Below are 24,681 nucleotides of genomic sequence, written 5' to 3' on the forward strand. Positions count from 1 at the left end.
GCCTGTTTTGGATTCTGTGTCTCCCGCTCTCTCTGCCCCTCCCCTGCTCATGCTCTGTCTCTCAAAAATGAATAAATATTAAAAAAAAAAAAAAAAGAATTTAAATCTCCTTTACAAATCTCCAAGTATTCCTTGATTCTAGTCCCTGTTTTATCCCTTTACACTGCTAAGAAGAACAGTGGAGGGGAAATAGCTGCCAATTGTAGAAAAATTGTGACTACAGAGTCGCGGAGGTGGGGACAGAGCTGCAGACAAGTCACGGCTTTTCTGATCGCATAGTCAGCTCCACAGCTGGGCAAGGTTCTTGTTCCCTGAAGTGATGCCCAGTGCATTTTAAAGGTCTGTCTGTGCAGAAATTTATCTTCTCTGGCTTCCTTTTCAAGAACAAAAGCAAATCACAGTCTTTTCCTAATGCCTGATTGTGGCTGGTAAGTGCAGACTGGAGAGAGATGCACAGGCACAAAAGAAAATGTATGCAAACAGAAAGAAATCGCTGACTGGCACACAGCTGGAATTGCTCATACTTTATCCCCTGATGGGATGTAAATTTAAAAAAAAGAAAGAAAGAAAGAAAGAAAAGCAAACTTAGATACCCAGTTTGCATCCATGAAATCACATTTCTGTACCAAATCTCAAAGGGGCTGGGGACTAACTGGGGGAGAGATCTGATTCCTTAAGGCAGCTGCGCTGTCAGAGAGGGCCTGGCTTGGATGGCAGGAGGCTCGGGGCAGAGGCCAGAGGTGAGCGGCAGGAATGCTTACAGCACTCAGTGCCCTTGACAGGGTCGGGGAGGCTGGTGCACAGGCCCGGGGTGTGCGGCACGGCGACCCTCCACCTGGATCCCGTGCTGTCACACGCGGTGTACTCGTAGTGGTACTCAGACTGCAGGGGAGACAACAGTGGGCAAAACGTGCATTAGCAGTGACCAGACATTAACAGCTTTCCACCCACTTCCCGCCCAGCACGAGGGCTGCCGGGCTGCCGACACGCGCCTGGGGCCCCAGCAGGGAGCAAGGATCATGGTGCCCGAATGTTTGTTAGGAAGCCCACAGGAGCTGCAATGATTTGGATCACTCCTCTCCACCCAACCACAGTCCAGTCCTTAGAAATCCTTTCTGTGTGGTGACTCTCTTGCTGTTGCATATAGATAATGACCCAACGAACCAAAGGAATGTGAGAAGGAAACTACAGAACAGGCTGGAAACAGGTGCTGGCTTTCTTGTCCTAAACCGTAGAATTATGAGCAAGAACTGGTCTGTGAAAAATGTGCAAAGGATTGTCACAGAAGCTGTATTTTCCTGATCTTCACACTCCCTTCTGCCTGGAAAGATGATGAGTTCCCACCTTACATTTTATGAAAACATCCTATCTCACCCAGGCAGCTCTCATCACCTGAACCTATTCATGCCTAATTTCTCTGTGCAGTGGGACACTCACAGTTCAGTTGCTTTACTGAACTAATAACAATAACCTAAATAAGAGCCACAAAACAGCCCAATCAAGCATTAAATAGAACAACAGTAACAACAAAAGTAGTAAAAAGCACTACTTGGGAGGATAAAAAAAACCCACAATAGATCCATCAAATGCCCTTAAACATTTCTCACTCTTTTAAATCTCGTAATAAACAACAGATCACAGAACTATTATCATTTTGGCTCTGACAAGTATTTTATAATCCGCCCTTACCTAAATCTATATTCAAGTGCAGGGAAGTACTTGGTACTATTGTGTCCATAAGAAAAATCAATTTAATGTCCCTTTTCAACCCACATAAGAGCATGATTGCATACCACGTGTAAATGCAAGGAGCTGAGACTAAAAATGAGACCATTTTGAAGTGTGCTAATCTAAGAATGCATCAGAACGAAAAGCAGAAAGCTTTACCTTTTGGAAGAGGTAAACACGCTGCATTTCATTTATTCTAAAATGCATATTTATTTCACATTTTAACATCTGTGAAATCAAAGTGGCTTATAATTGACACAATAAGGAAGCACTGTGTCATATTTTAACTGATAAAGCTTTTCCTCTCTTTGCAATACGTAAAAAACGGTGGGTCTAAGAAGCAATGGCATCTCAGATTTGTGGAAATAATAGTGAACGTGGTGTTTCTCGAGCTGTAGTTTCAGAAACTCAAGATGATAAGAGAACAATTTTATGTCCCTCTATTTTAAATATTTACCAAATATATATTCTATGTCCAGCCATTAGAGTTACTAAGTGCTGCGCCCAGTATGGCTCAAGATAGCAACATACAAACTCAGCAATTTCATCCAAAGGGAGAAGATGCGGAGAAGGGGAAAATTGGGGGAACTGTTTTGGGAGTTCTAATTTTTTTATGTTCGTTTATTTATTTTGAGAGGGAGAGAAAGTGCATGCAAGCAGGGGAGGAGCAGAGAGAGAAGGAGAGAGAGAATCCCAAGCAGGTCCTGTGCCGTCAACGCAAAGCCCAACACAGGGCTCAATCCCACCAACTGTAAGTTGAAATCAAGAGTCGGATGCCTAACTGACTGAGCCACCCAGCTGCCCCAGTGAGCCTAACTTTTGATGAGAATCTTCGGCTTTGGACTTAGACATCAGTGTCATCTAGGAAAGAAAAACATCAGGATTCTTTGTGCCCTTGGGCTACCATCTCTCTGGGTCTATTCCCCCCACCCCCAATTCCAGTCTTTTCCTTATCTCAGAGGACTCTAAGGTGAAGAGAGCAACTACACATATAGCAATTCCAGGTCTAAATATGATACTCCCCAAAGGGTTTCACTGCAAGAATGAGGGGTAAAATTCACAGTATGTAAATTAAATGCAGAATTGAGTGAACCGGGCAGAAAGGATTTGATGTTCCCACTGTGAGCATGATTAAGCTGGTCATCCGCATAGTGATTTTACGGTTCCCAAACACGGTCTCATTTGATCTTCAAATTCCCCATAAGGCAAGCAGAGTAGGAGTGCTTCCCTCACTGTACAGGTGAGGAAACACTCACACAGGGGTGAAATGGCCTAAGTTCACACAGCTGGTAAGTCACTGAGCTAGAACCCAGGCCTTCCCACCAGAAATCCACCATCCCCATACACCCAATCAAACACAGACTCACACTGGGCCAAATTTAACAGCCAAATCTAAAAATTAAATAAGACAGTGTTGGTTGTGTGCCAGCTGACAGGCTTGCTTCGGAGGCCTGAGAATTGGTGTTAAAATATCTAATCTGTTCGGGCAGATAATTTCAGTTCACTCTGACTACATTTGGCGTTTTGGAGACACACGGGCCAAGTCCATTTCTTTTCATCGCCTTTCATTTGGTGTCCCCTGGGTGCCACTTGGGTGGGGGGTTTGCCGGGAAAATGGTGATTCCAAGCCTTAGAAAATTCCCTTTTCAATATGTGCTAATTTATTTCATGTCACTTGGGGATATTTCCACCATCCAAAGTGGCTGGGTCTACTGCAGCTGTTTCAAATCTAAACTATCCTTTGAGATCTCACTATTCACAATATAAGCTTAGACAGATAGTTAAATCAGAGATATAAATGGCAGCGCTCCTGGGCTATATTCAGCATTCTGTGAACAAATCAAATCCCCAACAGTACCTCAATTCACCCAGTGATCTTTGAAAGCGTACAGTCTGCATAACATACAGATTCACAAAGGAGACCCACAAATATATTCAGCATGTATGCCTAGCACACAGTTCCTCACTCCCCTGTGCACATATCCAACTCACAATTTCAAACAGGGCACAGTAGGCAGTGGCTGCTGCCTGTCATCAGGAAAAGAAGGGTAGGGTTTGGAAATGAGGGGTGGGCACCTTAGTTAATCTGCCCTCCCCTAAATCCTCCAGCCACATGCGATACTCCTGGGGAATATGAGAGACGAGAAGAAAAAAATCCCTAAGTTGGAACTTCCTTGGTCAAATGCTGAGCTGTCTGTTGCTACAGGAAAATTATGCCAAGTGTATTAAGCCACTCACCAAAGGACAAATAGTGTATGATTCCACTTACATGAGGTACCCACAGTACCTCTCAAATTCATAGAGAGGAAAAGTAGAATTAGTGGTTGCTGGGGACTGGGCCCCTGAGTACAGAATTTCAGTTTTGCAAGATGAAAAGGGTTCTGTCAATGGATGGTGGTGATGGCTGCTTAATGCCTGACCTGTTCAGTTACAAATGGTCAAGATGGGGGCATCTGGGGGGCTCAGGCAGTTAAAGCGTCTGGCTTTGGCTCAAGTCATGATCTCGTGGTTCGTGGTTTCGAGCCCCACTTCGGGCCCTGTGCTGACAGCTCAGAGCCTGGAGCCTGCTTCAGATTCTGTCTCTCTCTCTCTCTCTTTCGCTTTCTGCCCCTCCCCCACTCACGCTCTGTCTCCAAGATAAATAAACATTAAAAATTCTTTTTAATGTTCAAGATAATTTTATGCTATGTGTATTTTACCACAATTAAAAAAAAATAATTAAAAAAAAGATTATGCCACAGGAAAATGCCCAACCTCTGATTTATCCTATTAAGTACCCCAGAGAGTAGAAATCTGTGATCTGGTAGTTGCATTTAAGAAATATCCTCCCAGGGGTGCCTGGGTGGCTCAGTTGGTTGAACGTCTGACTTCGACTTAGGTCATGATCTCGCGGTCTGTGAGTTTGAGCCCCGCATTTGGGCTCTGGCCTGACAGCTCAGAGCCTGGAGCCTGTTTCAGATTCTATGTTTCCCTCTCTTTCTGCCCCTCCCCTGCTTGTGCTCTGTCTCTCTTGTCCTCAAAAATAAATCAAACATAAAAAAGAAATTAAAAAAAAAAGAAATACCCCCAAAGTGTATATCTATCTATCTCTCTCTATATATGTATATATATTTTTAAATATATATATTTAAAAAGTATATCTACCTACATATATAGGTAGATATAGATAGATAGATAGATAGATGCCAAATTCAAAAGACACCAAGAGGGAGGAGTGGAGGAAAAAGTGGAAGGCAACAGACAGAGCGGACATCATGACAGTCTCACTGGATATGCCCATGGCAGTTCCCTGGTGCTTATGTGTTGGCTAATGACAACTGTTTGGAAGCATCGTGTCACAGTTGTACAAATAAATATTAAGTGCTAGAAAATAACTGTTTTTCAAACATTCTGCTCTTTTGGAACTAAAATGTTTAAACTCTGGGAATACCGTTAGCTTGGAACATGTCGGGTCTTCCACATTCTAGGAAAATGGTGTTTACTCATATACCGCGTTCAACAAGTAGTTACTGAGGGTCTCTTATGTGATAGGTTCTGGTGAAGCAGTGGTATCCGAGACAGTCACAGCTCTTAAGGGTATAGATGTGGGCATGGTGGGGAGTGTGCTGGCAGGGATGGCACAGGGAGGAGACAGACCATAAACACGTAGGTAGGCTTATTTCTGGTCTTCCACCATTCTCTACAGTTAGTTATCATTGCATACTCCTGCTTGCCCCCACGTTCTCCAGAGAAGGTTTTGATAACTGTTATGGGCTGCACATTTGTGCCCACCCCCAACCAATTCATATGTTGAAGCCCTGATAAGATAGTATTTGGAGGTGAGGCCCTTGGTGGGTAATTAGGGCCTGAGGGTAGAGCCTTCAAGAAGAGATTAGTGTCAGGACACCTAGGTGGCTTAGGCGTCCCACTTCGGCTCAGGCCATGATCTCATGGCTGTGGGTTTGAGCCCCGCATCGGGCTCTGATCCTCTGTCTCCCCCTCTCTCTGCTTCTCCCCCGCTGGCACTCTCTATCTCAAAAATAAACATGAAAAAGAAAAAAAAAAAAAAAAAAAAAAAGAGGAACAGAGCCATGTGAGGATACAGTGAGAAGAGGGTTATCTACAAACCAGGCAGAGTGCTCTCACCAGACAATGAATTTGCCTACACCTTGATCTTTGACTTCTTAGTCTCCGGAACCATGAGTAAGAAACGTTTGCCTTTTAAGCTACCCAGTCCGTAGTGTTCTGTTATAGTAGCAAGAACGGACTAAGACCATGTGTAAGGACTCTGGCAAAGACTGTAACACGTCTCTTGACTCCAACGTGACACTAACCATTGAACTGCACTGTTTCTTTTTCAACTCATGATGGCCTGAAAGCCACAAGGCCAGACCCCACAAACATTTAACCTCACTCCTTAGAAGTAACCACAGGAGAACCGAGTAGGCAGGGATAGTTGGCTGGAACTGTCAGAGGGAGAGGCACTGAGTGGCTGGCCTTCTTCCTGTCAGGTCATTTCTGCAGCCCCGCTGGCCAAGGACGCTGGCCAAGGACGCTGGCAACAGGTGGCCTAGACTGGAAAGACAAAAGGCTGCTCCCCACGCGGGGCCTGCAGGGGTTAACACCGCACACTCTGGAGCTGCGAAGTTCCTGGGAGGGAAGTAAGGGCTCCGTGTGGTACTAAAACAAGCAGTCTGAGAGACTGACAACAAACAGCCGAGGGGGTCGTTTGACTCTTCTGGGCCTCAGTCTTCTCATCTGTAACTGAGAAATTTGGATTTAGGCCACTTGCCAAGATTCCTTCCAGTTCCAGTACCTTACTATTTTACGGCTAGGACCTGCATGGAAATCTGTTCTTTCTTCCACCTTTTCCTCCTGCTTCCTTCAAAATGGCACTTCTCAGTCTTTAAAATAATTGTCAAAGTGCTCAATGTGCATTGTAGAAAAGATGAAAATATAGGCTAGAATTAAAATGAAAATAAAAATCTACAAGCCCAGCAAACAGAGATCACTACTTTAAACCTATGATTGTATTCCTTTCCACATTCTTTTTCTATACATGCACATGCATTTCTAAAAACCAAATGAAGATCATACAGTGTGGAGTTTTGTACTCTTTTTTTTTTTTACAATTTCGGTCACAAGCACTTTCCCGTGGCTTTAATGATTGCACTGCAGTTCCTTTAACATGGAATTTTGTCCAACTTTTTCTTATTTTAAATAGCACTACTATGAAGCCTTCTGTGCATCTCTCATTATTTGATTTGGATACAGTCCCAGAAGTGGAATTACTAGGGTAAAGGGTATGAGTTTCTTCAAGATTCTTGAGTGGGGAAGGGGCATGTAGGGAGACTTCTAAGAGAAAACAGACATCTCTAAGTACTTTTTTTCTTTTTATTGTGGCGAATGTCAAAACAAGAATTTTGGAACAGAATATGATGACCCCCACCCCCCAGCTTCAATTCTTAATTTCTGTCATTCTTCATCTACCTCTACTCATTCCCCATTTACTTCCACCCACTCCTCCCTTCTGGAAGTTGTTGCTGGTTTTTTTTTTTTATTTTTAGGTAAAATTTATACACATTGGAATGCACACATCTTAACTGTTCATTTTGGATAAATGGCTCCACTTGAGCAAAACATTGACAGGAGGAAGGATTACTGCAGCAACTACAGTGGGGGGAAGAGGATACATCCCCCACCACAGGCAGGAGAGACAGAGCCAACCAGGGTCTCATATCCCAAGTCCGAGAACCACCAAGTCATGCAGCATAAAGTCACAACCACCCAAGGAAGCAGGAGAGAAACACGACTTGGGTTTGTCTTGGCTGAGATAGGGCCTGCGTCAAGAAACAGGTTCTTAAGTAAACCCGGATTTTGACTACAGGCCTTGGGGTCTGGAGGAGGCCGCCTCCTGCTCTTCCCCCAACTGCAGGTTCATCCTCCTGTCCTCTCGCTGTCCCTGAAAACCAGATCCTCTGAAGAGAATGTCAGGATGTAGGCGAGGTAGACCAGTTAAAACGCCCCAAGCTTGGTACAGTGGGATCAATAGGTTATTTGTTGACTCAGTGGCGAATGCTTCTTTGCTTGGAAAGCACCTGACCCAGATGGGAGCAGATCCCATTAAACAATCCTGACTATTAAGGAGACACTAACCCTTTGCTAGGAGGGAGGAATGACCTCTCCTTAGTACAGAACATAGAAAACCACAAATATCGGAATTTGAACATCAGTGTCCCAAATGAGACTCTTTCTTAGGCCCAGTCCTAGCTGGATGGTGTCCTGAAGTACTGGTCTTTGTTCTTTTTGCTTTGGAGTGCCCTCATTTGAATTTTGAGTGGAGGGCCTGGCTGAGGCTCAGGGGCACAAGTAACGTCAGTTTCCCATTACGAAGGGCAGGATGGAGAACACAGGGTCTTTCCCATTCTCCGGCTTGTCAGACTAGAGGGGGAAAGCAGGGCTTCTCTCTCTCTCCCTCCCTCTTCCTCACCCTCATAAGGGCTGCCAACTCACAGCAGTGTCTCCTGGGCCTTAGGGGCTAGACAAACCACCTCCAGAGCCCTGATGCCCATGCCTACCTGATCATCACAACTGCTTGGAGATCATGTTAAAAATACAGACTCCATCCCCAAGATTCTGATTCTCCTCCCTCCCTCCTTCAAAACTCACTCTTCTCAAGACTTAAGTATTGTCCCATTTGGAAGTAAATCAGATAAACAAATGTCCTGAAAGACAGAGAGCTCCTTAATCTATGGTCTATGGACAACTTCCCCGATACAACCAGATGCAGAATTTCACGTATGTGCATTTTCCTGGGCAGAGGGTGTACAGATTTCATCAAATCCTCAGAGGAGTCTGTTCTCCACCATCCCTACCCCAGCAGAAAACCATGAAAATCTATCATAACATATTAGTAATTTTAAAATAGCTTAATATTGGGGCGCCTGAGTGGCTCAGTCGGTTAAGCGTCTGACTTTGGCTCAGGTCATGATCTTGCTGTTCCCAGGTTCAAGCCCCGTGTCAGGCTCTGTGCTGACAACTCAGAGGCTGGAGCCTGCTTCAGATTCTGTCTCCCTCTCTCTCTGCCACTGCCCCACTTACGCTCTGTCTCTCTCTCAAAAATAAATAAACATTTAAAAATATAAAATTAAAATAAAATAAAATAAAATAAAATAGCTTAATATTTTGCTGAACAAAGGCTGTTCACTTTTTAACAGGGGGCTGAAATACTTTAAGCCAAGGATTTTCAAATTATGGTTCAGAATCTAGGGGTTTAGAAAGCCCCTTCAGCCGGGAGTGGGGATTCCCCCCTTTAATGAAGCAACATTTCCCCCCCTAAAATCTCTTCTGCATATTTATTCTTCTCAGTTAAGATTTTGTTTTAGCCCCCAAAAAGTTTGACACCACAGACTTTGCTTAAAGGAGCAAATTGCTAAAGGTGGAATTGCAGGCCCTGAGGCCGGCTCAGAGTTAAGGATGGCTTTTTGGCTTTCCTTTAATAACCCTACATAGTCAGGTGTTTGCTTCCAAGTGACACAGCCTCTCCCCCGGAACAGGTACCAGACCCAGCAGCAGCCAAAGCACACAGACCCCAGGCAGGCTGGCCCCTGCTGGCTGCCCTCAATTTGTGTGCTGTTGCCTAGCAACACGGAGCTGGGAGCCCCGGGGCTCCCAGTCTGAAGGAGGATGGGGGAGCCTTGGCCTTCCGCTGCCCCTTCTTTCAGCATTTTCTATTCGACTCTGGGGTTTTCAACTCCCATTTTGATCAAAAACCGCAGACGGCACTTGGTCACCCCAGCTCATTTGACCATGGGCACATTACACAAAACTGGTTGCTGGGTCTTCACACCCAGCTGGGGCAGTTTGTGCCACCAGGCCCTGGGTCAGGCAGGACCCTGCTGTCCAGCCTGTCTGGAACTAGAGCTGCTTGTCCACTTTGGGCACAGGAGATGGAACTGGTGTGGTAACGACAGCCGCCATTAGTGACACGTAGGAGCACCCTTGCACCCGGCTCTGGGGCTCCTCTCTTTACGTGCACCCTCCCCTTCAGCCCCTACCAAGGCCCCTGATATTATTCCTCCTGCTTCCACCTCCCTATTTACAATTGTAATTCCTCCCCTCCCACCCTATCGATTTTCAAATCCTAAGTGACTCCTTTCTTCTATACACTTACCACCTTCAAACACACTTTCTAACTTAACTTTTCGTTGTGTTTATTGTCTATTTCTGCCCTTGCCCTCACTCCAGATCAGATGGAAACAACATAAGAAGAGGCATCTTTGTTTTTGTTCACTGATGTAGCCCAAGGGCCCAGAACAGTGCCTGACACAATCACTGTCAATTAGTATTTGTTGAGTGACTGAATGGTGGCAAAAGGGCAGACTCTAGAGTGGTTCTGGAGTTGTGCAAGGCGCTCTGGATTAGACCCCAGGGATCCAGACTCTCATCTTGTCCTGCACAACCGCGGACCCGTTGTTAAACCCTGTGCCCATAAAACAGGGATGACAATGCCCTGCTAAGATGATTGAGTGGATCCCACCCACCCACCCAAACTGAGTAACATCAAATTCTCAGGACAATTAGGAGATTATGTTCAGCTCTTTGTAAATTGGCTAACAAAAACAAAAAAGAAAACAAAGCCAGCTGACCCTGCCTGCAGAGAGCTCATGGAGGGAGTGCCCAGGCTCTTCACTCGTCTTTCTGTGAGGGCTATGAGGAAGGAGCCATTTCTGGCCTAACAGCAATGATGACAGCAGCAGTTAGACCTCCCTGGTTCCCCTTGCTGTTTACCACCCATCTTGACTTACCCCCTAATCCCAGTCTGCTCATACATATAAAATAACATCTGTTCTTTTTCCACTTTTTCTCCCCCAACAACTCCTCCAAAGCTAATCTCTCCAAGAGAGAGGCTGGTCGCTGACATTTAGACACTTGGTACCTGCAGCCAGTCTGTCAGGTGCAGAGAGCTTTTTGGTATTGCTTGTAAATATCCCTAGGATTGAAATGGCTTTGTCGCCAGGAAACAAAATGTCCCTTTATAAATTTCAATCCCTTTCTGATAGGTGAGAATTTGGTACACACATCTGTCTACAAGCAGGGTTTTATGAGATTATATTTCAAAGATGTGCTTTTCTTGGTTTTTAATGAGATCAAAATGTTCCATCAAATTTTTTTCACCTGAGCTTTTAATCATGCATGAAAGACACAGGCCAACTAGGTTGGCCTATGCAAAGCTCTCCAAGGACAGCTTCATATTCAGATGTGTTAGCTGTTTGTGATGGAGAACTTGACCTGGTGGAGAGACTTCCAGCCTGGAGAGCCAGGTCAGCAGTCAGGGCTTCAATAATTCCAATGAAGCAAACATATCTGAACAGCTGCCATGCCACAATCTCTTAGAATATTGTTTCTCAAACTGGGGGTTAAGAGTCCTCAAAATCTTACCAATCAACATTCACTCTCCATCTTCCCCTCCCCCAGCTCCTGGCAACCACCAGTCTACTCTATGTGTCATGGATTTATCTATTACTGACATTTCACATAAATGGCATTATACAATAGGTGGCCGTTTTATTTTATTTTATTTTATTTTATTTTATTTTATTTTATTTTATTTTATTTTATTTGTAATCTCTACACCCAATGGGGCTTGAACTCATGACCCAGAGATGAAGAGTCTCATGCTCTACCAACTTAGCCAGCCAGGCGCCCCCAATAGACAGCCTTTTGTATCTGACTTCTCTTACTTAGCGTAAGGTTTTCAAAGGTTCCTCCATGTGGTAGCTTGTATCAGTATTTAATTTCTTTTTATGGCCCAATAACATTCCATTGTATGGATATACCACATTTTATTTATCCATTCATTACTCGGACATTTGGGATGTTTCCACTTTTTGGCTATTGTTAATATTGCTGCTATGAGTATTCATGGACAAGTTTTTGTGTTAACATATGTTTCAGTTCTCTTGGAAATATAGTTAGGAGTGGAATTGCTCGGTCATATGGTAACTCCACGTTTACTTCTTGAAGAACTGCCGAACTGCCTTCCACAGTGGCTGCACCATTTTATATTCCCAGCAGCACTGTATGAAGGTTTCTACACTTGACCTTGGCCAAAAGGCCGAGAAGCGATGTATGAAGGTTTCGATTTCTCCACCTCCTTGTCAACACTTGTCATCTGTCTTCACAGCCACGCTAGTTGTTCACTTTATCTTCAATGTATCCAACACCACTCCCAGATAGAACCCTCCCTCTCCATCAGGACTGCGTCTAGCTGTGGGCTAAGTTCACTTGCTCACAACATGAGCTTACAACAGCTGATTGTGCTCATCTGTTCCCAACCCCATGCTCAGTGACGCTGATAGCTTGACAGTGACTCTAATGGGAGCATTTATACCATGGAAATCAGCAAACACGATAAACCAGGGTTTCCCTTCACCTCTGAAGAGCAAGTTGTTAAACATTGGCCAGCGCACGGCTAACAGTATCCACTTAATCTTAACACCATAGCTTTCTTTGCTTTGCTCTTTTCCTCAGTTTGTAAATCCATCCTTCCACCTACACATCTTCTAGTTCAATTAAAATCCTAGACTTTCCTAAAGCTCAGTTCAAATCGCTTACACAAAGCTATTTCCAAAGTTTCAATTGCCTTCATGGACTGATAATTCAAAGTTTATACCTTGAGCTCAGCCCTTACCCCAGAGCTCCTGATCCTTATCCTTATTTTTTTAAGTTTACTTATTTATTTTGAAAGAGAGAGAGTGCTCACATGAGTGGGGAAAGGGCAGAGAGAGAGGAAGAGAGAAAAATCCCAAGCAGACTCCGTGCTGTCAGAGCAGAGCCTAAGGCCGGGCTTGATCCCACAAACCTTGAACCGTGAGATCATGACCTCAACCAAAATCAAGAGTCGGATGCTTAACTGACTGAGCTGCCCAGGTGCCCTCGACCCTTAGCTTTAATTGCCTATGCAGGTTTTCATCAGGCACATCAGAACCAACATTTTAAAATAGTTCTCAGGGTGCCTGGGTGGCTCTGTATGTTGAGCATGTGACTTTGGCTCAGGTCATGATCTCATGGTTCGGTTTGTGAGTTCGAGCCCCAAAACAGGCTTGCTGCTGTCAGCACATAGCCCGCTTCAGATCCTGTGTCCCCCTCCCTCTCCACTCCTCCCCCACTCATGCCCTCTCAAAAATAAATAAAACATTAAAAAAAATAATAGGGGCACCTGGGTGGCTCAGTTGGTTAAGCATCTGACTTCAGCCTGGGTCATGATCTCGTTGTTCCCAGTTTGAGCCCCGCGTCGGGCTTTGTGCTGACAGCTCAGAGCCTGGAGCCTGTTTCAGATTCTGTGTCTCCCTCTCTCTCTCTGCCTCTCCCCCACTCATAGTCTGTCTGTCTGTCTGTCTGTCTGTCTCTCTCTCTCTCAAAAATAAATAAAACATTAAAAATTTTTTTAATAAAAAGTAAAAAAAAAATAAATAAAAATAGTTCTTAACTACCCTCCCCACCTGGTGTTCCATACCTAACTGAATGATACCGTAATCCACCTGTGGTAGCAATAATGGTCTTTAGGGTTTGTTGAATAATACTTTATTTTCATTAATTTTATCTGCTAACAATTTATATGAGAATGATAATAATGTTTATATTTTTATGAATGTGATTTACTTAATGTGTTATAGAAGGTGCACTTGAAAAGTCTGGCTATTTAGTGGGGTGCTTGGGTAGCTCAGCTGGTTGAGTGGGGGAGCCTTGATTTCATCTCAGCTCATGATCTCATGGTTTGGGAGATCAAGCACCGAGTTGGGCTCTGTGCTGACAGCACAGAGCCTGCTTGGGATTCTCTCTCTCCTCTCTCTGCCCCTCCCCGACTCATGTGCACATGTCCTCTCTCTCTCTCTCTCTCAAAATAAATAAAACTTCAAAAAATGTTTAAATATTTAGTTTTACTTATTTCTTTAAAATATTTAATAAATTCCAAACACTTTTTTAAAGTAGGTTTTTTTTAAGTTTATTTATTTATTTCAAGAGAGAGAAAGAACATGTGCTTGTGCACATGTGTAGGAGGGGCAGAGACAGAATCCCAAGCAGGCATCACACTGCAGAGTGAGTCAATGCAGAGCCTGACTCAGGGCTTGATCCCATGAACCATGAGGATCATGACCTGAGCAGAATTCAGGAGTCTTATGGCCAACTGACTGAGCCACCCAGCCACCCCCCCGCCCAAACACTTTAAAAGATAAAATACCAGTCTTGGCATTGTCTTTTTGCTCTGATATTGAAACTGCTACATTCAGTACTTGTTCAAGCCAGCAACTGTGTTCCTGACACCTCTCTTAGGCCCCACGTAATCACTGAGACCTATCTGTTTTCTACCTCCACAATATCTTTTGAGTCAGTCCACCTCTCTCCATCCACACTGCTACCAATGAAGACAAAACACAATTACTTCTTGCCTAGAGGAACCTCCTCGCTTGTCTCCTGGGCTTGGCTCCCTCCTTTCCTCCAAGCCACTCTCCAGGCCACAGCCAGAGTGACCCACTTGAACCACAAAACATAACGTACCACTGCCCCACCATTGCCCTCAGAGTAAGCACCAGACTCCCTGCAAGGTTCACTTCACTCCCTGGCCCCTGCTTACTTCTACCGTATCTCTATTCCTACCCTATGCCGTCACCATAATCCTTTGAGATGTTTCCTGCTTTACTTCAGAGTAATTCAGCTAAAATATTTACCATGGATATGGTGAGGAGATACCAATATGATCAAGGCGGTCCCGGCATATATAGGCACCAGTACAGTTTTCATTTTACAGGACAAGAGAGGGAGAATCTGTTCCATGCCTCCCTCCTAGCTTCTGGTGATGGCCGACAACTTCTGGGATTTCCTTGGTTTGCAGCAACATAACCCCAATCTTTGCATGGCATTCTCCCTTGTGTGTGTGTGTGTGTGTGTGTGTGTGTGTGTGTGTGTCTGTGTCCAAATTTCCACTTTTTATAAGGACACTAGTCATATTGGAATAGGGCCCACCCAAATGACCTCATCTTGACTACAGTCTGCCAAAACCCAAATTTCAAATAAGGGCACATTCTGAGGTGCTGGAGGACATCGGGGTTACTCCAAGGTACATATGAGTTTTGGAGGACACAACTAAACTGACACCAGTGCCCATACCTCATATTTTCTATCTAGACAAAGAGAGAAGTATGACTCTAGGCCCTATACTATAAAATTTGAGGATGACTCTTTTGGACACCCCCTCCTGAAAAAAGTAAAAGCAGCATCATGTGACCTCCTCTGAGGGAAATAAAATGAATATTTAATAGACATCTCTCAGGGTCTTCAAACTTTGCAAATTTTCTCTTTTCAATCTTTACAACTACCCCAAATCCCTTGACATCAAAGATGGTCTCATTCATTGTCATGTCCCCACCAGCTAGCTTAGAACCTTGGTACTGCAATAGTTATATGACAAATATGTGTTGGATCAATGAACTGTGGGGTAGATATTATTTACCCCATATTAAGAATGAAGAAATTAGTTCAGAGATGCTCAGGCATATGCCCCAAAGTCACATGGCTGGTAAGCTGCTGGTTTGGGACTCAGGCCCAAACCCACCTGTCTTCAAAACTCTTATCCTTTCTATTAAATTTATTATTATTTATTTTTTTTTTTTTTTCAACGTTTATTTATTTTTGGGACAGAGAGAGACAGAGCATGAACGGGGGAGGGGCAGAGAGAGAGGGAGACACAGAATCGGAAACAGGCTCCAGGCTCTGAGCCATCAGCCGAGAGCCTGACGCGGGGCTCGAACTCACGGACCGCGAGATCGTGACCTGGCTGAAATCGGACGCTTAACCGACTGCGCCACCCATGCGCCCCTATTATTATTTTTTTAGAGTTTATTTATTTATTTTGAGAGACAGAGTGTGTGCAGTCGGGCAGTAGAAAGGGGCAGAGAGAGAGAGAGAGAGAGAGAGAGAGAGGGAGAGGGAGAGAGGGAATGCCAAGCAGGCTATGTGTTGTCAGTGCAGAGCCTAATGCAGGCCTCAATCTCACAAACTCTAAGACCATGACCTGAGCCAGGCGCCCCTCCTTTCCATTAAATTTAAAGCAGTGGTTCTCAAAGTGTGGACCTAAGACCACCAGCCTCAATAAGTTCATGTGAGAAATGCAAATTCTTAGGCCTTTTCATTGACCCACTGAATCAGAACCTCTAAGGTGGGGCCAGCAATCTGGGGTGTAGCAAGCCCTCCATGTGCTGCTCATACCAGCTGCAGCGGGGAGCCCCTTCACTAAATCAGGAAGCTGGCTGGGAGATGTCGAGAGTGGGTGGGGACTTAGAGATTGGCTTGGTCATTTTTTTTTTTTTTTTAGTCACCTATGCAGTTATAGGATTTCCAGAAACCTCGTCTTCCAATTCCCACCACTGTCACTGCTTTTTATGCTGAAAAGTTACATGGCTCCAGTGTTCTTACTTTATTTTATTGTTTTTTTATGGTTTTTAAATTTATTTTCAGAGAGAGAGAGAGAGAGCACACGTGCAAGCAGGGGAGGGGCAGAAAGAGAGGGAGCCAGAATCTCAAGCAGGCTCTGAGCTGTCAGCCCAGAGCCCCACGTGGGGCTCAAACCCACAAATTCTGAGATCACGACCTGAGCAGAAATCCAGAGTTGGATGCTTAACCGACTGAGCCACTTAGGTGCCCCTACTCCAGTATTTTTTAAAAGGAGGGAGGAGAGGGGTGCCTAGATGGCTCAGTGGGTCAAGCATCGGCTCAGGTCATGATCTCATGGTGATTCCTGTGTTCGAGCCCCAAAATGGGCTCTCTGCTGTCAGAGTGGAGCCCACTTCGGATCCTCTGACCCCCCCCCACCCCTTCCCCTCTCTCTCTCTCTCTCAAAATTAATTAATTAATTAATTAATTAATTAAAAGGAGGGAGGAGAGTGCCTGGAGGTAAGTGTTTAAATCTGAACCCTTTCTTCATGTTTCTTTGCTCTGCTGGAAGTGATGAGACATCCCTGGGAGAAGCTCTGATGAAACACCATGGAGGACTTTCCACTGGGAAAGAAGAGCTGACAGGCCTCTCTCTCCAGGGCAAGAAGCTTTGAAAGCTGCCAAAGGATTTCAAAATTGCATGAAGTGAAGATCCAGGTGGAACCAACTAGCTGCACAGCTGCATAGTCATGAAGAAAAGACCAGAGCAGGAGACACAGCAGCCAACTGAACAGATTAACTGCTTGTTATCGGTAAACCGAGGGGACCATCATAGAGGCCATCTGTTCACGGGACAGAGGGCCAGGACTCAGCAATCCTTTGCAAGAATGAGCTGATTCTTAAAGGAAGTCACTCTTCTTTCTAAGGGTCTTGGTGGCAGACGAGGGTGGCAGCCAGATGCCAGCCAGGGAGAGGCCCTGGAACCCTGTGAGGTGGAGAAGGCCTGTGAGTGGCCCAAACCAGAGTTCCACCGCTGGGCTCTGCCTGGAGCAGGCTGTGAGGCTTTGTCGAAGAAAATCTGAAAACCTAAAGCTAAAGCAAGAGGCTGGAAGAAAGAACAGGGTCCAAAGCAGAATGCTCAACTTCAAGCCATTTGCCTAAATTCACTTTTTCAGATGGCTTCTGCTAGGAGGTAGAAAATGAAAGGCTTCTTTATGCGGTACTAAAATTGGTAACAGAGTTCCTCCCGCCCTCCCGCATCCCCCCACCCACCGCCAGGCACCTGACGGTGCCTGAGGTTCTGGCAACCACTGCATACAACAATCTCGAAAGGTTCCCCTGGGGCCAGTCTGGAGCACCATCACTGGGAACACAGCTCACATCAGCACCCCTTGCTTTGCCAAAGCAGAAATGGCCTGGGTCCAAGAGTGAAATCTGATGGAAGAAATTAAAGCAGGATGCCATTCTCCCTAATTTTCAGGAAGGCCTCAGATGATCCTGCTTTTTAGCAGGAGAAATCAGGACAAATCCCCTACTTCTTTATTTTTACACTTACTGATAAACAAGCCATCTTGTTTTTTCCTCTCACTCCAAGCAGTACCAACTTCTGTAATGGTTAATAGACAGCAATCAAAACACTGTATCCCCTGCGATTTCAATTGGAGACCAAAGGAAATTATCTTGGCTTGAAAAGAAGATATATTCCATCTCTATATCATATACATATATACAAGAGACAAATAATAATCACTGGCCCCATAACAATCTCCAAAGATACTGAGAGATAATATCCACAGATACTATAGAGTCTCAGTAATATATTGACTAATCAATGAATCTCTCTGCAATGTCTTCCTCTGATGTTCCTAATCCTTCCCATTCTCATGCCACAGCTGCCCTATCAGTACATCTTTCTGTTGCATCTTCCCGCTAAGTAATTTTCTCATGTGTTTTCTTAATGGGCTCTGAGAATGTTCTATAACGTTTTCATTTTTTACCTTGGCCACCAGGAAGCTCAGGGTCAAGTTTCCAGTCCATTTGCTTGCATAGGGTTCACATATTCATTTATTTTTTCTGGATTTGTCATTCTAAATTGTATTTTTCCTGCCATAATCTTTGTATTATATTTGGCTTTTACTATTTTGATGGAATATTTCCTGAAAACTGAAGTCCTTATAGGTGGAGGCACTGCTAATTACTTAATTAAAATAAGATCATTCATGGTTTGATTGACTTCCTTTCCTTTCTTATTTCTCACCATGTTCTCCTTCCCTGCTCCTCACACTATACTGGCCTTCTTTCAGTCCTTTGTACTCACTTCAGGGCCTTTGCATGTGCTGATTCCTACCCCTTCATGGCTTATTACTGCTGGACATCCTTCAGACCCTAGCTGGGTTATCACTGCCCTGAAAAGAGTTACCTGAACTTCCTGCTTAAGTCAAATCCCCTAATAGGTGCTCTCATTGCACCGTGTACCTTCCCTTTGTAGCACTTGTCACAGTTGTAATTTTATCTCTGTGATGATTTCAGATATGTGTATATCCCATTAGACTATAAACAATGCCTGGCAACATAGCAGGTCTGCAATAAAGTTTGTTGAATGAATGAATGAATGGGTGAATGAATTAGTGAATGAATGAGTTCATACATACAGCTACACTGGTTTCTCTGGTCTAACTTTTTCTATTCTCCAAAACACCTATCTAAGCATTCGCTACCCTCCTGAAAAAACTCCAGTGTGTTCAGAATCAAGTTCAATCTTTCTCCCTAATACTGTCTATTCTATAAGAGCCTCTAAGACCGGCCTCAATCCATCTTCCCATTCCCTTTCCTTCCCCTTCCATGAAAGCCACCCTGGACAACCTGAAAATCCCCCATACAAACCTTGCACATTCCCATCTCCTGGCCTAGAATGTCCCTCCCCAGAGACCTTCCCAGCATCTACTCTATACCAAGAGGTGGCTAGGCTTGAGGTGCTACCCTAGGCCCTCAGATACCACCTACCCCTAAAAGCCTTCTCTGATTTCTGCAGTTTCCTTCTTATAGTGCAAACGCAAAGCCTTTTGTTTATATTCACTTTTGTCACTTATATAAGAGCATTATATTTACGACAAAGTCCCTCTCCCACTAAACTATAAACTCCTTGAAGGCAAGCATTGGACCAATGCATTCCAAATCTCTAGCTGCAAGCACAGTGTCTGGCATACTGTCAGGTTCAAAATGATTATTGTATTAATACATAGTAATAATAATAACATGGAGATTTAGGAACATCAAATTTAGGAAACTAGTCCAACAGTTAATGGAATGGATGATTTCATGATGTACTATGATGTGGTGGTTTTAAAACATGTCCACACATTCTTGAACGCTCCTCCTTCCAAAGGAAGAAAGAGCTCAATCCTCCCCCTGAGTTGGGGCTGGACTCAGCGATTTGCTTCTAAAGAACAGAAAGAATATGGCAAGAGTGATAGTGTGTGACTTTTTGAGATTAGGTCATAAAAGGGTCCCTGGATGCTTCTTTGCGCTGTCTCTCACTCTCTCTCTGACTACCTGCTCTGGAGGAAGCTGGCTGCCATGTGGTAAGGGCGCTCTGGCAATCCTATAAAGAGACCCATGTGGGAGGAACTTGCTCCTGCCAATAGCCATGTGAGTGAACCATCTTGGAAGCTGATCCTCAAGTTCCAAACAAGCTTTTGGGGACTGCAACACGGGTTGATATCTTGCCTGTAACCTCATGATAGACTCTGAGCCAGAATCACCCAGCTAAGCCACTCTTAAATTCCTGACCCACAGAAACGGAGATCATGAATGTTTGCTATTTTTAAGCCACCAAGTTTTAGGGTCATTGGTTATAAGGTAATAGATAATAGATAACAATAGACAATATATGTGCTTATCCATTCAGAAAAAGATTGTAGTTGTTAATTCCTGTTGGAACAAAGGAGATTTGTCTCATTAATAGCTGATTTTACACGGTTAATAGTCCCATTGTTAAAATATTGATATGCCGTTCTCCTCCCCCACCATACCTACACCTTCAGTTCTTATCTAAATTTTACCACTTCTCTAAAGCCCTGCTTGACCTTCTCACATCTTTGGAGAAGCTCTCCTTAACCACACCAGCTTGTACTGAAATTGCTTTTCTCGGTTCGTTTGCACTTTGGCTCTTGGTAACCATAATCACTTCAACTTACTGAGTACTTACTGTGTGCTGGTGTACTGGCTGAATAGTGTCCCTCCAAAAGTCATGTCCACCCAGAGCCTCAGAAGGTGTAACCTTATTTGGAAATAGGGTGTTTGCAGATGTCATTGGTTAAGATGAGGTCATACTGGAGTAGGACGGACCCTCGATTCAATAACTGATGTCCTTATAAGAAGGCCATGTGAAGACACAGAAACACACCAGGAGAAGACCATGTGACAAGAGAGCAAGGATTGAAGTGATGCTACCAATCAAGGAGTGCCAAGGATTTCTGGCAACCACCAGAAGCGAGGAAGAGAAGGGAAGACTCCTCCCTAGAGCCACCACAGAGGCACCGCGACCCTTTGAATTTGAACCTCTTGCCTCCACAACTGTGGGAGAATAAATTTCTGTTGTTCTAAGACATCCAACTTGTGGCACTCTGTTACTGCAGCCCTAACAAACAAATACAACTTGTCACTGTGCATATCTTATTTCTCATTTCTAATTTCACAAAAATCCTTCAAATTACATATGATTAGTTCCTTTGACAATTGAGTCTGACAGCCAGTGAAGCTTCACCAGGGATATGAACCCGGCTCCAGGGGCAGTGCTCTGCCCACTGCTCCTTCCGATCTGGCCTCATCCTATCATGCACTGATCTCCGTTTGTAACTGCTTGTTCCTTGAAAGACTGTAGGTGGCATCGATGTCAGTTTCATGTCCTATCATTCTTCCAGGGTTCCTTCAGTGCATGATGTTCAATAAATACTTGGTATGTGAATTATTTTAAATTTCAGAGGATTAAATATATAAGAGAAAAAAATAAGTATTTGGTGGACAAAACTTGACGATGGCCCATGATCTCTAGAGGAAATCTGTCATTAATGTTTTCAAACTGTGAGTACTCTAACGATAACTGTTCTCTGGGCTTAGGTACCAATACGGACAGTATCTGTCAATCTTCCTAAGAAGGAAAAAAACAGAAAGGGTCTAGGATGGAGGAAACGAGTGTCATAAACAATAGGGACATCAGAGGACCAATTATGTTGCTTCATAATTACAAAGTTTAGAAAAGAATACTTTTTACCCCAATAGTAGGGGGTTCACTCTAGAAATAGTGAGCCTCTCATTATCTGGGGTGAAAAGTACTTTTTTAAACAATTGTAATTGTTAAGCAATATAACCCACCTGAGGATAAGCACCATTCCACTATCTTAGGGAGCTAGTCGGGATGCCTTATGTCTGGATGGCTACTGAGATCCACCTTAACAGCAGTTTTTTGTGAGGTCACAGTTTTATATCTAAACGACACTCCCCAGAGTGAACCAACCTGTTGATCTCCTTGGGCCTCAGTTTCTGCACATATAAAATAAAGATTTTAATGGAAATGGGGTGATATCAATAACTTCAAAAACAAAGCCTGAGATTTTTAAGTTATCTAAAAATTAAGAGGATGTCTCCTCTTTCAGAGAAGCTCCTGAGAATCTGTTGCATATTCCCAGCGGTACCACCTTTTTCTGCTCACACTCATTCATGCCCACTCCGTTTGGTCACTCGTCATCTGACTAGAATGAGAGTTACATTGAACACAACCAAGTACATTGGCCACAATCACACATTCTTCTGAAACCTTACCTGAATCTGTCCCCACCTAAGAAAAACTAGCTGGTGAATATAAAAATCAGTAGTCTTTTAGATAACCTAGGGCTAAAAACACATGTGATTGTTTAACAATATGTCTTCCCCTCCACCCCCCATAGTTCTTTGTTTTCTTACGACTTGCTGCTAAGCTGTTATTTACTTTATATTTGGTCATAATCCCATCTTTTCTTTTCTTTTTTTAAGTTTTTAAACAATTTTTTTACATTTCAACAATAGCCAAAGTATGGAAAGAGCCCAAATGTCCATCTATGGATGAATGGATAAAGAAGATGTGGTATATATATACAATGGAGTATTACTCAGCAATCAGAAATAATGAAATCTTGCCATTTATAACTATGTGAATGGAACCGGGGGGTATTATGCTAAGTGAAATTAGTCAGTCAGAGAAAGACAAAAATCATATGACTTCACTCATATGAGGACTTTAAGAGACAAAACAGATGAACATACGGGAAGGGAAACAAAAATAATATAAAAACAGGGAGGGGGACAAAACAGAAGAGACTCATAAATATGGAGAACAAACTGAGGGTTACTGGAGGGGTTGTGGGAGGGGGGAATGGGCTAAATGGGGCACTAAGGAATCTACTCCTGAAATCATTGTTGCACTATATGCTAACTAATTTGGATGTAAATTTAAAAAAATAAAAAAATAAATGAATAAATAAAAAGAAAAATAAATTTACGTTTATTTAGTTTTGAGAGAGAGAGAGAGAGAGAGAGACAGAGCATGAGCGGGGGAGGGGCAGAGAGAGAGGGAGACACTCAGAACCCAAAGCAGGCTCCAGGCTCTGAGCTGTCAGCACAGAGCCCAACTCGGGGCTGGAACTCGTGAACCGCCAGATCATGACCTGAGTTGAAGTCAGACACTTAACCAACTGAACCACTCAGGTGCCCTGTTTAAACATTTTTTTTCTTTAATGTTCATTTATTTTTGAGAGAGAGAGAGTGCACGTGTGCAGGAGTGGCAGAGAGAGAGGGAGACAGAGGAGCTGAAGCAGGCTCCGCACTGACAGCAGAGAGCCCAATGCAGGGCTCAAACTCACAAACTGCGAGATCATGACCTGAGCCAAAGTCAGATGCTTACTTAACTGACTGAGCCACCCAGGTACCCCACAATCCCTTCTTTTCTTTTACAGATGATTTATACATACAGGTGAATGTATGCAAATGGGAGCTCTAGCACTGATTTATTAAAACAAATGTTTTACAAGGAAAGTAAGTTGACCCATTAATTCAAACTTTATGGAGCATCTAGTTCAGCACAGGGCTTGGCAGGCCTGACTTTTCCAAAGTGCTATCCTGAGCCAGCACCATCCTTATGAGAATCTGAACCAAGTCAGATGAACAGATACAATTGATGCTTCCTTTATCTTTCCTCTTGGTGGATTATTAGCCACTCTTTTATTTTCACATGATTGAGGTTGGAGGGCAAAATAATCAATTTCAAGCAGAAAATTAGCCAATTTCAGTTTCCTTTCTAATTCAGAAACAGGTCTCCTTGACTGTTGTGCATGCAGTAAAGAGAGGATACTCCAATTAGCACACAGGCTTATTGAAGTCCAATTATTATTACTAGTTTTGCATTTTATTTTGTATCATCAGTACAATTCCAATTTAGAAAATCACATTCTAGGCCTGTGAAAATCAGCGTATTTTTTCACCCCACATAGTTCTGTGGGTCTTTTATAAATGCCTTTAATAACACATGTCAAATCGAAAGAGAAGAATGGGTGATAACCTCATATTATGGCTCTCAGACTTAAAAAGATTTTGAAAAGTGGAGAGCTCGGAAGTATGAAAAATATATTTTCTTTTGGCAGCTGTCAAGCACTAACTATAATTATCTGTTCTGTGCTTTATCTGGTATGACATAGAAGGAGAGCTTAAGAAGAAATGTGACAAATGGCACAATTTTTGTCACTTACAAGAGGAATGATACAGACTGAGAAAAAGCTATAAATTGGACCAAATTATTTTCTGAAAATCTGGCAAAATTAGCCATCAAGCCCATCTGCCCTGACTCGGAAAAGCTGGCAGCTTGATAAAGCTGACAGGCTCTTCAACTCTGCCCTCTGGGTCTCAGTGATTCCCAGGGGGGGAATAAATTGGCAGCAGTCTTACCAGGCAAGGCCTCCCTCTTCCTCCATCTGACTGCAGGTGGAGAAGGCTAATGCTAGCTTTAAAAACCCATGCTCCCAACCTGACACACATCTATTGAAATGTTAAACACTTGGACTCTTTGACCCACTATGTCTACATTTAAGAATTCATCTGATGTTTATACCTGGGATGCAGGGCTGGTTCAGTATCCACACAACAATTAATGTGATTCATCACATCAATAAAAGAAAGGACAAGAACCATATGATCCTCTCAATAGATGCAGAGAAAGCATTTGACAAAATACAGCATCCTTTCTTGATAAAAACCCTCAAGAAGGTAGGGATAGAAGGAGCATACCTCGGGATCATAAAAGCCATATATGAACGACCCAACGCTAATATCATCCTCAATGGGGAAAAACTGAGAGCTTTCCCCCTAAGGTCAGGCACAAGACAGGGATGTCCACGTTTGCCACTGTTATTCAACATAGTATTGGAAGTCTTAGCCTCTGCAATCAGACAATACAAAGAAAGAAAAGGCATCCAAATTGGCCAGGAGGAGGTCAAACTTTCACTCTTCGCAGAT

The 24,681-nt window shown here is 43.6% G+C and overlaps 1 protein-coding gene and 1 long non-coding RNA gene across 5 annotated transcripts in view; one reads left to right on the forward strand and one right to left on the reverse strand.

Moving 5' to 3' along the window:
* LOC125172106 (uncharacterized) overlaps positions 1-22,190 on the forward strand; it is a 64,880-nt gene extending 42,690 nt beyond the window's left edge. Inside the window, exon 4 of the long non-coding RNA XR_007154592.1 lies at positions 16,712-22,190. This is a non-coding gene — a long non-coding RNA (uncharacterized LOC125172106). The remainder of the gene's footprint in view (positions 1-16,711) is intronic.
* Positions 1-24,681, reverse strand: part of ELAPOR1 (endosome-lysosome associated apoptosis and autophagy regulator 1) — a 72,692-nt gene that overhangs the window by 35,300 nt on the left and 12,711 nt on the right. For all 4 annotated transcript variants that reach the window (XM_047869615.1, XM_047869616.1, XM_047869617.1 and 1 more), the window contains one exon: positions 762-882. In XM_047869615.1, coding sequence (XP_047725571.1) covers positions 762-882 — 121 coding nt within the window. The remainder of the gene's footprint in view (positions 1-761; positions 883-24,681) is intronic.

The sequence above is a fragment of the Prionailurus viverrinus genome, chromosome C1, assembly GCF_022837055.1.
Source record: "Prionailurus viverrinus isolate Anna chromosome C1, UM_Priviv_1.0, whole genome shotgun sequence".
Lineage (NCBI taxonomy): Eukaryota > Metazoa > Chordata > Mammalia > Carnivora > Felidae > Prionailurus > Prionailurus viverrinus.